The following is a 12,778-nucleotide window of genomic DNA, read 5'->3' on the forward strand; positions in this document are numbered from 1 at the left end:
CTCCCGCCCTCCGAAAAGCCCCAGTTGTGGAGCCAAGCGTCTCGCTCCCTCGGAAAAACCCGGTGGGAGTTGTGCGCTCCGCGGTCTCTGAGCATAACCCTCCGCTGCGCTCCATTGCTTGGCCTTTTTGTGGACAAACTGTCATTCGGGAAGGTGCATGGGGCCCCTTTCCCTCTGCCTGTGCTAGTCTCCGTTACTTTGTGCCCAGCTTGGATGTGTTTATCTGACCCTGCCCACAGAAGGGTAGTAGCAGTTTGGTTGATGCTTATTTCTTTAAATAAAGGTGAAGCTTGAGTGTAAGTGCATGGTTTGGTTTGGCTTAATACTGTGAAGAACAAAAAGTAAACTGAACTGAACTAAATAACCTCTGGTCACAATGAAATGGACTTGTACACTTGCACCGATGTGACTTAATGTGTTTAATGAGCTATCCCACCAACAGTGTGTTAAAAGCAATAGTGCAGTAGGTTTCCAAGGAATCATGATGATGGTGCTGGTATAGGAGCAAAGTGAGGGGAAAAGCCACAGCTGTTGAGCAAGCTATAAGAGAGGCAAACAGAAGTTCTTTCTAGGGTTTTTTATACCTAAAATGTTACGTTAAATATACTGTTGTGCTGTAGAAAAGCCTAAAAAATGTGCTGTACTAGTGTTTGAGTAAAGTGACTACAGGCTTGGGATGAGCAAGGGGTATTGTGAATTGTAGTACAGGACGATGATGACTGGTGTAGTAATCACACAGAAAATCAGGTAAGCACATTGGTGATGTCAGTTAATATAGGTCTCTCTTGTTCTTCAGGTAAAGCAAATTGAAAAACGAGACTCTGTTTTAACATCAAAAAACCAAATTGACAGGCTGACCCGACCTGGATCTTCCTATTTCAACTTGAACCCTTTTGAGGTTAGTTTAAACATTTTATCCTTCCTTCTGACTTGGGATACCAGCTTCCAGATTTACTGGGTATTTATTTCAGTAAAAAGACCAAACCTATAAAAAATAAATTCTCTAGATGTAGATTACTGTGCAGAAGGTTTACAGAAGACAGATGGATGATGTGTATGTGCTTGCTCATTTTTTCACTGTTTTATGGCAGGCGCAAACTATATTATTTTGACATGTTTCCCTCGTGCAACAGCACTGAAAGATTTGGTAGATTAATGCTAGGTACTTTCTGAATGAGAACGTAACAGCCACAAGTGTGGCATGCTTGTCAAGTTCTGTTCTGAGCACTCTTGACTTTGCACTTCTACTTGTGTCTTTTATTTTGTATGTTCATCCCACTGAACTTGCATAGTGCACAGAATGAGAGAAGGACTCTTGCTGCTCATCTAGTGAGCAGTCTTTGAGGATTCACTGGAAGATAGGTAATTCCCTTGCACATTATATAGTTTGATTCCAGTTGCAGTCAGTTATAAAATCTTAACTAGTATGAAAGCCTAAGGAAGACAGTAAATAAAATAATCTGGTATTCCTCTGGAACTGGCCTTCCCCATGTATATTCCTTCCTGATATCATCATCTTTTTAAAGACTCGGGTCCTTTTTGTAGTCCCAATTTAGGGCTGGTCAGTCAGATCAGTTGGCAGATTCACCTTGACAACATTCAGTTCTGTGTAGATTTTAGTACTCAGCTTGGAGAGTATATTAAGGCCTTTAGTAGTAGACTGTAGTTTTCCTGTGAGAGAGTTTTTTTTATTTACAGTTCTTAGAGTTAGACCAGCATATGTCTGCATTGAGTAGGCTCACTCATTGCTTATGACTTCTGTTCAGTAAATGAATTCACGAAAGAGCCTAAACTCTGCCACGTCCCTAAAGATCAGTACATAGACTAGTGGGCTTGTTCATGGAAACCAAAGAGTAAAACTCTCCTGCTTCTTTCAAAATGATAAAGTGAAGAAACTCTTACAATGTAGTATGTTTCCTGACTAAAGTTCTCAGTTATGAATGATCCAACAGTGTCCCAAAGCCCCTGTGTGCTTCCATATCTGCCAAACTAATCATTGCTACAGGACTGGTTGAAAGTTTAGGGCAATTGTGGCTGTTTAGGGATGGCAGCTGTCTACATGAGACTTGAGTGTGGAAAAAACACTGGCATAGTCAGAGGAATCCAGCATTGCTGAAAGTAGAATGCCCCAAACATGGTGTCTCTTAAAATGTTTCTGTTTTACTATGTGAAAATTCATGTACTGAAGCAGCTCCCTGATGGGGGGAACTTTCTGGCATTGTGTCTGCATGCCAGTGAACCAAGTGTTTAGAGCTTGCTGCCGAAAACCTGAAACATGGGGAGTATCGTCAAACTTGCTCTGCTTTCATGGTCTCTTGTAGGTACTGCAGATGGATCCTGAAGCCACAGATGAAGAGATAAAGAAAAGATTCCGTCAGGTATTTGGCTTTTGTACTTGAAGCCTCTCGAAGGAAACCAGAAGCTCGGTAGAGATTGTGCAGCTGTGCTTGGGAGCAAGAAAAATGGTGGTAAAGCTGTATCTGGGTAGAGGAGTAGCCATTTTGGGAAGAAAAGCATAGAACAATCTTTGTATCAACAAGAGGAGTGCTGCAGAAATGTCCCTGGTCCATGCATGGTATGCTTATTTGCCTGTAAATGGGGCTATTGCAAACTGATATGCCCATGTATAATCAACTTATTGAACTTCAAAGAGAAGGTCAAAATTTGTCAGAAATTAAGAACTAAGAAAAGGTATTTTTCTCCAATATATGTATTTACTGTGAGGTTTCTTTAAGAATTTCAGCAGTCATTTTTGGTGGCTGGGTTACCTGGGACAGCAGCAGCCCTGGTCACTGACCCGTCTGCGTTGCCCCATGCAACACAGGGAACATTACCCCAGACTTACTATGCTGACAACTCTACAGGAGAAGGTTCAGTTTTAATCAGTGTACACATCAAAGACACACAATATTTGAATGGCTGTAGCTTCTCACCTGAACTAGTGGCATAAATGTCAAGAACTGTCTTTAGACAAGAAGCTGTGCTGGCCAACAGAGGAACATGCCTGCCAAGTTGGTCACGGGATACGGGCTACTTCGGTATGTGGGAAGTTGGAGGGTAACCTTTAGTCTGTTGCCGACTTCTCAGATCTGCAAATCAATAAACTGGGGCTGTGTTAGCTTCAGGCTGATACAATACCACAGGGAAATGTTTTGAAGTCAATGTGATGAAATGAAAAAAGTGCATGAAATTGTGTGCTGAAAAAATCAAACACCTAAATACGGAATGTGGAACAGCCAACAGAAGGATAAAGACGTTGGCTGTAGCAAATCACAGAGCAAATCAGCAGTGTGCTGCTGTTTAGGACTGGAGGCAAACCTTTTTCCCGTGAGGTAGAAAGTGCCATCTGTAGAGTTTAGGAAGTAATTATTTTGCGTTCTTTGGCACTGATGCAATTTCAGTTGCTGCACTGTGACTGCTTTTGAACGTTACACTAGGAAAGATGCAGATAAACTAGAGAGTCCATACAGAAACAGCAAAAATAAGAGGTCTGAAAAAAATGCCATATGGGGAAAGTTTGAAAGACCTTTCTCTTCCTCTGTAAGAGGAAGGTGGAGGACGTGCTTTCCAGCCCGTTTAAGGTTGCCCTAAAGATGGTAGTGATCAGTGTCCCTCGTCAGCTGGATAGAGAGAAAAGGAAGGAGTTTTCTTAACTTTCAGTAAAGGAGCAGTGGCAAAACTTACCCACTCATTTAAATAGTTTGGTATTTGAACAGCTTTAGGGCTGCTTGGGAGTCATTGAGTTACAATGATTTTGATAGCAGGATCCTTTCCCTTGCAGTTGTCAATATTGGTGCATCCAGACAAAAATCAAGATGATGCAGATAGAGCCCAGAAGGCGTTTGAAGGTAATGCTCTCACCCTTTCCCTGGGCTGGTGTATGGCAGTAGTTGGACTGCTATTTTTCTGTAGCTGGTTTAAGCATTTATTAGGGGTGGAGGCCCCACTGGCAGACAGAATTGCTGTAGAGGCTCTTTAGATGAGGGAGGGGTGTGGGGTGGCATTTCAGCAGAGGCTTTCACTAGGTGGCGGTATTCGCATTGCTAGTTTGCAGCGGGGACAAACAACTCGGTTGAGTTTCAAGATTGTTCAAGAAAAACTGTTTAATCTGTGCATTAGATTTTATTCAAAGACCATACGACAGAAGTAACATGATGGTTTTAGGTGTATGCGTTACGGTGAGGTGTTATGCACCTTAAACTTGCCTCATGCCCTATAACTAAAGCACTTGGTAGGACTGACACTTTCACCCTGCTAACTCCAAAAGGTGTCTAACTGTCTTTGACATCACTGTAGTGGCAAATTCTCCATGGTCAACAAGTAGCAGTCTTGTGAGGCCTTGTGAATGTGACTACTGGTGCTATTAATGTTGATGCTTCTTGTTAGCTGTAGATAAAGCGTACAAGTTGCTGCTAGATCAGGAGCAAAAGAAGAGGGCCTTGGATGTGATACAGGCAGGAAAAGAATATGTGGAACACACTGTAAGTATTCCATAGTCCAGGGGTGGGGGTGAGTGGTAGTTAGTCCTTTGTAATTTGCTTTGTAGTACACCTGCTGCATATTTAGGTCATTAAAAGGTGAGCTGAGCAAACCTCATAATGAAGCTGTGCACATGGACTCTGAACTCTTCACGGCATGAACAAATGTGCTTTGTCCAAGACAGCTGTTGAGCTCAGGTCAAGATAATTCAGTGAAATTCAGTACTTGAAATAATTAGGTCAGACCACATGATCTGACCTAAATATTTTTTTTCAATTCTGTGAATGAATGATGCAGTTCAAATCTGTGTAGGTGGAAGAAAATAAGTGGTGACAGCAGGAGACTGTAAAGTTTGGAGCAAAATGACCTATAAGATAAGAAAAGGAACTTGGATTGCATTGGCCAAGAAGTTAGTTGAGTGATGCGGGTGGACTAGAACACAACAAGCTTGAGAAAGCAGATGATATGGGAGAACTCGGGGACTCCAAAGCAAGGAACACTTTATGTTCTGCTTGATGGTGTTAGTCTTTTGAATATTACAAAGCAAGATAAACTTCGTGCTGGTTTGGATGGTGTATATTGGATATGAATATATCTTAAAAACAAACCAAAAAAACCCCAACAAAGACATTGTATTGAATGGATATTATTTTTAATTACTACAGTTCATGTGATAGTGATCTTGTATGTGTTTATCTGGACCTAGGACCAAGAGGTTTTGGTCTAAAATAAAACGTTGATACAAATCAAGAACTGTCATCCAGAGTTGCTCCCACACAGTGGAGTAGGAATGCAGAACTACTTGGATACAATTATGTAAGCCCTATAAAACTTTTTTAGGCTCTTATTTTTATTCTTCATCTTCAGGTGAAGGAAAAAAAGAAGCAGTTGAAGAAGGATGGAAAACCTCCCACTGTAGAAGAGGATGATCCTGAAGTTGTAAGTCATGTACTGTTGAGAGAAACTGGGGAGTGCAAAATGTGTTTTGAGGAATTAAGATTCAAAACCAGTACAGAAGTATTTACTAGACTTGTTAAAGTGTTTTAAATCCTTGCGTTTGCAGAAGAAAGAATTCTGATAAGGCACTGTAGAGTACCACGTGTTGGGTAATACCCGTATATTTTAGAAAATAGTTTAACTATAGTTAAAAAGTAAATATATAATGAGATTATATAGATCAAAGTACCCAATTCTTTTCTTGGAGCAAGTAATTGCTGGCGCATCATGCAGTCTTTTTGAATTTATTTTTTTGTTGTATTCTGAATGCTGGAACTGTGGCATTCTTGCTGTCAGCGGAGGCATGTATAGAACCCACTAAAATGTGCTCTTACTGACATTTTATATTAAGAGCTGTTTCAGCTGTTTCTTCCATATAGCACTCAAGGATAGATGTGCTGTTCTACAACAAATGACTTTTAATAAAAAAGGCATGACATAACTAGTTCTTACCTGGTTTCTGGTCTGAAAAAGTCAGAACGATAGATGATTATGAAACACTGACATCATTAGTCTTACTGTTGTCACCTTTTCCTACAAAGTTATTTTTTTCCTCTTGATATCACCACAGTAACCATCTTATTTTCCATTGATTTTCAGAAATCTTTTGCAGTTCTTTAATAATGATGTTTGTTTTAAGTATACTGATATTTCCTACTGGAAAGCCAATGCTAGACTTTTACAACACACCAAGAAGATCTGCTGGGAAATTACTATCTAAACAGTGACCATTTTGCCTTTTTGTGTCAAATATAACATTGCATGACTAACAGAAGAATAAGAGATCTTGAAATTAACAGTTCTGTTTAGGCACAGCTTCATGAATACAAATGAAAATGAGACTAATATGAGGCTAATAGTAGTTGTTCCCTAGTGTCAGGGCCAGCATTTAATTAGCAGTGGTTTATACCTTTTTTTATGCCACTGCTACTGACTACTGTCAAGGCAGGATATGGGGTTATATGCTTCATATTCTTTTTGTGCTTCTTATGTTCTTATATAAAACAGACTTCTCTGCATTACTGGGCATTATTTTAAGACTAAATTTGTGTTTTACAGTTCAAACAAGCTGTATACAAACAGACAATGAAGCTCTTTGCCGAACTGGAAATTAAGAGGAAAGAAAGAGAAGCAAAAGAAATGCATGAAAGGTATGAGCAGCATTCTGCTTGCAGAGTTCAGGCTCTTCTTTCCCCCTCAGGCTTCCTCAGAGAAGATAAGGAGTCATAGAGTCTTAGAAAAATCTTAAATTGAAATGGACCTCTGGAGATCATCTGGTCCAACCTCCTGCTGGAAGCAGGGCCTTGGATTAGATTAACAAGGGTCCTGTCAAGCTGACTTCCGGTGATGTAGATTCCACCACTTCTTTGGGCAACCTGTGGGTTGTAGAGCTCTGTGCTTGAAAAACGCAAACAGGAAACTTGCCCTCCTGTATTTAAGACATTTCTATATTTGGTACGCTTATATACTCTTATGTATATACATGGAGGCCAGCCAAAACAGTGAAATGGTGGCACATTTCTGCATGTTGTTAGCATGCAAAGAATTAATTTTTAATTGTAACTAAGTGCCAGAAATACCCTGTGGCATGTGTGATCCTGAAATATTTTAGGTGTTTTTATCACATGTTGCCTTAGTACTCAGTGTGGATGCACTTCGTAGGGCAGGGTTTCTGTCTTGGTCAGTGAAGGCAATCTGGGAGATGGTTGCAGGATACTATTGATTACAGATTAAAATTAAGGGGAAAACAATTTCATTCTTACCTTGCATGCTTAAGTGTTTATTAACTTCTCAAAATGTGTACTGTCAACAGTTTTAGAGACTTGTCACTAGAGTTACAGAGTGCAACTTTTTTTGCCAAGTAAGATGTGCATGCTGCCAGTGGTGCCAAACTATCTTCTCTGCTCTCTGCTCTTCCAGATTTGAAATAAAATTCTGTTTGCTGTGCCATCTTAGGTGTGCGTGTTTATCTCTTCTGATAAGCACTTTAATATGCCAGGAAATCAGAAGAGCTTTCCGAGATGTTTTGAAAGTATTACTGTGTTTCTTTAAATTAGCTGCTTGTGGCTTCATAACTTCTTTGTGGCTTCCCTTCCAGGAAGCGGCAGAGGGAAGAGGAAATTGAGGCACAAGAGAAAGCTAAACGAGAGCGAGAATGGCAGAAGAACTTTGAGGTAATCATCAGCTTAACTTACAGAGTGGGCCTCAGCAATTCTTGGCTATGCTGCAGGGAATGTCCCTAGAGAGAAGAGACACCTTTTGTCTGCAGGTACTATAAGATAATTTAAGTAGACACTTAGTAAAAGATCCTGCATAAGCCTGGGTTTTGTCCTTGTGTGGGGAGACGAGCCCACCGATAGGGCTTTGGTATCACTTTGCCAGAAACAAGTCTGATAAATTAAGGTATGGTATTTGACTTGTCCTGAGTCAGAAATTTTAATTGCTTCACTGGGTCACTGGTGACCAGTAAAACTTAATTGGGCAGCTGTTCAACCACTAGTGTGGAACATTGTTGGTACTTTTCAGTTTGGTTGCTAACACTTACGGAATCTGTTTCTCCTGTGAACATTAGAGACCTGAATGACAGTTGCTTCCCTTCGACCCTTCCACTCTCTAGTCAAGATTTAGACGTATCAGAGGTAGCTTTGTGGTTGCTGTGCTGCTATTCTAGGGGTCAAACCTACAGCCTCCCCAAATATTTGATCTAGCCTGTAACTCTTCCCTCATTACACACCAGAGGTGAAGTCTTATGACATGTGGGGCAGTAAAGAAGTCAGTAACCGTGTGCAGGACCTCATGGAAAGATGAGCTAGATCGTTCATTTAATCCAAAGCCAGATCCCAGTCTGTGTTCAAGAGGACTTTAAAAAAGAGGGTAGCTGGGAAAGAAGTGTATGAGCTGGACTGGCATCCTGTGGAAAGTGGACAACTAGGATGTTTCTGGAGAATCAGCTGGGAAGCGTTTGTGTTCATGTGCTATATAACATGCATATAAGAAACTGGATATTCTGGAAAACTTGTGTAATGCTGATGTATTGAGTGCGCTGTGGGTTTTGTCATATAATGCCAGAGATAAATGAGTATGTCATGGGCCTTGCTGCTGGCAGAAGTTCTGTGTTCTTGTACCAGAATGGCCATAGAAGTTGTGTGTTGTTGCTGTAGGGATGCAGTAAAGCATAGCAGCTGAGGAAATGTGAGCAAGTATTACAAGCAAATAATGATGAACCAAACAGGGGAGCTGTAGAACTATTGATATTGCAGCTCGGAATACCTGCATGTATTCAACAACTCTTAGACAGCTGAACCTCTGCACTTGCAGGTGTCTTCTCCAGCTTTTTTAGTGACCATTTAATCCCTGTGAAAAGACAGTATCAAAGCTAGGTGTTAATGTCCAGAATGGATCACTGGAATACATGAGAATAAGAAGCTTATTTCTGCTAGTGACCATCATTGAGAGAGGGTGATTGGAGATGAAATAACACATGAATTCTTGGCTGCTCCTGTATGTGTACTAATTCAGTGGCTGCCTTTAAAATATATCTGAAAGGAGTATGTGTGTTGCTGCTTCGAATGATATTTAAACGGTAAGGGAAAAAACCCACTTAAGTTGATATTCTGCAATTGTGGTTCTGTCTCAGTTTAAAAAAAACAGAAACAAACCTTACACAAAAATCCCAACCTTTAAAGGTGCTCACATTGTACCCTTGCATTGGTCTTCTGGACTTTCCCACTCCAGGTGATTCCAATCCTTGTCTGCATACTGCATCCTAGTTCTGATCCTGTCTCTTTACCCTAAAGACCTGTATGTTTTGTCCCTCATGTATGTTCTGCAGTATTTCTGAATCCTCATAGGAATATCTGTGTCATCCAAATGGTTGCCTGCTGTTTCTGGAAGCTATTCATAGGCTACTTTCAGAGCTGAATTATATCTTGATCTATTTTAGGAGCAGGCTGGAACATCTACTTTCTCCCACCTCACCCTCAAAATTCACTTTCTTAGTAATTTCAAGAATAGCTTCTACCAACAAGCTGTAAGAAACAAGAAGGTTAGAACAGAAGTTGCCAGACAGCCTTATACCTAGCAGAAGTGTGATCACAGAATGGTTGAGGTTGGAAGGGACCCAAATGGGGTCCATTTGGTCCAATCCCCCTGCTCAAGCAGGGCCACCTAGAGCCAGTTGCCCAGGACCATGTCCAGATGGCTTTTGAGCAATGGACACTCCACAGCCTCTCTGGGAGACCTCTTCCAGTGCTCAGACACACTCAGTAAAAACATGTTTCCAGAGGAGGGCCACAAAAATGATCAGAGTGATGGAACACCTCTCCTATGAGGACAGGCTCAGAGACTTGGGGTTGTTCAGCCTGGAGAAGGCTCTGGGGAGACTTGATTGCAGCCTTCCAGTACTTAAAGGGGGCCTATAAGAAAGATGGGGACAGACTTTCTAGCAGGGTCTGTAGTGATAGGACAAGGGGTAATGGTTTTAAACTAAAAGAGGGCAGATTCAGACTAGATACAAGGGAGAAATTTTTCACAGTGAGAGTGGTGAAACACTGGCATAGGTTGCCCGGAGAGGTGGTAGATGCCCCATCCCTGGAAACATTCACGGTCAGGTTGGATGGGGCTCTGAGCAACCTGCTCTAGTTGAAGATGTCCCTGCCTCTTGCAGGGGGGTTGGACTAGGTGACCTTTAAAGGTCCTTTCCAACCCAAACTGTTCTATGATTCTATGTTCAGATGGAACCTCCTGTGTTCCAGTTTGTTCCAGGACCATGGCCTCTGGTCCTGGCACTGGTCATCACCAAGAAGAGCCTGGCTCAGTCTTCTTTCCTTCAGATACTTGTACACATTGATGAGATCCCCCTGAGCCTTCTCTTCTCCAGGCTGAACAGTCCCAACTCTCTCACACTTTTCTCGTATGAGAGATGCTCTTGTCCTTTAATCATCTTTGTGGCCTTTCGCTGGACTCTCTCCAGTATGTCCATGTCTCTCTTGTACTGGGGAGCCCAGCACTGGACACAGCACTCCAGGGGTGGCCTCACCAGTGCTGACCAGAGGGGAAGGATCCCCTCCCCAGACGGGCCGTTAATACTTCGCCTAACGCAGCCCAGGGCACCATTCCCCTTTGCAGCAAGGGCACATTGCTGGCTCATGTTCAACCTGGTGTCCACCAGGACCCCCAGGTCCTCTTCTCCCAAGCTGCTTTCCAGCCAGACGGTCCCCAGCATGTGCTGTGGTTGTTCCTTCCCAGGGACAGGACTTTGCACTTCTCCTCATTGAACTGCATGAGGTTCCTGTCAGCCCATTCCTCCAGCCTGCCAAGGTCCCTTCGGCCGGCAGCACGACCCTCTGGTGTATCAGCCTCTCCTGCCAGTTTTGTGTCATCTGCAAACTTGCTGAAGGTGCACTCTGCCTCATCATCCAGATCACTGCTAGGGCCTGGCCTTCCCCCATCCTGCCATGGGGAAGGAGGGTAGTGAAGCAGGCAACTATTGTAGCCAGAGCCTGTGCGCAGCACCAGCATTGCAGGCACAGGTATGGTCAGACGGTCCTTGAGTGTATGGATTGCACGCTGTGAAGTCGATCATCCCTGGACTTGTTCTGTCCTACTGTGAAACTTTCAGCCCGTAGGAATCATAGGTCGGCTTTGTGGAGAGTCTTTTCCCCCCCTCCCCCCTCTACCATGCAGGAGGAAGTTCTGCTGCTCTCCAGGTAGGCTAGGGAGAGGAGAAAAGAGTGCACCGGAGACCTTTGCTCATTGTGTCTTTGTGATGAAGCTTGGGGCAAGAAGTGTGAGAAAAGACCACAGGATGATTCCCTTCTCTCTCTCCCTGCCTCCCAGCTGCAGCACAAGCAGACCTATCCTAAGACGTGAGACAGAGTAAGGAAATGGCACGTTCTGTTCTGACAGATTAGGAACATCCAGTTGGAGATGAGGTTTCTTGTGTCCTTTGCATATCAGAGCATTCAGTAGACTCTAGTCAGGACTGCACAACCCAAGCTGGTTGCTTCTGAAACAAGAAACCAGCATAATGCTTATCCTGGTGTTTGTAAGCTCACTTGTAGTTCCACTGTGTGGTGTCTGTTGCTCTGGCTTTTCACAGTGTCTGTATGTCCTGGCTGCCAGGGTGCTACATGCTGAATAAGGGGGAAATTGCTATTGATCTCTTGAAACTAATGTACTGCCTGTTCTCTGGCCCTTGCACTTCCTAACTCTCCACTTCTTCTCTCTTGTTCCTAGGAAAGTCGGGATGGTCGTGTGGACAGCTGGAGAAATTTCCAAGCAAATACAAAGGGGAAGAAAGAAAAGAAAAACAGGACCTTCCTGAGACCTCCCAAAGTAAAAATGGAGCAGCGTGAATGATCTTGGCAGCACTGCCCAACTGCAGCTCCTCAGTCCCCTCCCTGCTTTTAAGGACTCATTGGCACCTAGAGTAAGAATTGCTTTTTAGTAGACTGTTTGTTTCCAGTACAATTAACTATTGGTCAAAGTATTTTTTGTACTCTGTCCGTTTGAACTAGGGCCATAGTATGAACTCGGCCAGGAACCCGCTACTTGTAGAACACTTTGCTTAGGAGGGTCCCCGCCATTATTGCTGTCCTGTTTGTCTGCTGCCCTGTAACTCGATGTTTTGTACTTCACAGAGATTGTGCTGTTTCACCACTTCCATTTCTAGTTTGAGAGCTGTACAAAATATTGGGACTGCACCCATACCTTTCCAGGAATCGTCTTTGTCAGTGAGTTCAGCTTTGGAAAGTTCTGAAATGACTCTGGGAATCTGCTTCCAGCACTGTGCAGTGCAGCTGACCTGCAGTTAAAGTCCTGCAGCTCCTCACTGAACTGAGTGGTGCTTGGAAGGACCCTTCCCCCAAGATCTGATTTCCAAACTAAAATCCCAGCTCTCAGGCTTAGACTTCTGTTAATCTCAGACCAGCTGGTCACTTTCTGTAAAGGAAAAATAACTTCTCTTGATTAATAGTTAAGTTGCAATGGTCTGTATGTAAAATAAATTTTTACCCAAGTTACCGGGGTTTTTTCTTGGAATTATTAAAAAAAAAAAAACAGTTGCAAGGGTGTGAATTGAGTGCTGACCACTGAAATGTTGCTGCTCTTCAGCATGAACACTTTCCCTGGAAAAGATCTGTTGTCATCCCAAAGTCTGTTCTGACCTGAATTTTGAAGTGACAGTCCTGCAGAGTGGCACCCAGCAGGACGGAAAGAAGATATCTCTTCCCTGGATGCTGCCTTGGTGGATGCAGGTGTGCCAGAGTCCGTGCTGAAAACTGAACTTGTTGCTGTGCCATTG

At 42.8% G+C, this 12,778-nt stretch overlaps 1 protein-coding gene across 1 annotated transcript; it reads left to right on the forward strand.

Moving 5' to 3' along the window:
• Positions 1-778: 778 nt before the first annotated feature.
• Positions 779-12,497, forward strand: DNAJC8 (DnaJ (Hsp40) homolog, subfamily C, member 8; the record flags this gene model as incomplete). Its single annotated transcript, XM_010290936.1, has 8 exons — positions 779-898; positions 2,322-2,378; positions 3,782-3,848; positions 4,387-4,481; positions 5,347-5,418; positions 6,535-6,626; positions 7,574-7,649; positions 11,713-12,497. Coding segments are annotated over 8 exons (702 nt in total), but the record flags the coding sequence as incomplete, so codon positions are not given.
• Between the last annotated feature and the right edge of the window lie 281 nt (positions 12,498-12,778).

This window comes from Phaethon lepturus, unplaced genomic scaffold (genome assembly GCF_000687285.1).
Source record: "Phaethon lepturus isolate BGI_N335 unplaced genomic scaffold, ASM68728v1 scaffold21607, whole genome shotgun sequence".
In the NCBI taxonomy this organism is placed as follows: domain Eukaryota; kingdom Metazoa; phylum Chordata; class Aves; order Phaethontiformes; family Phaethontidae; genus Phaethon; species Phaethon lepturus.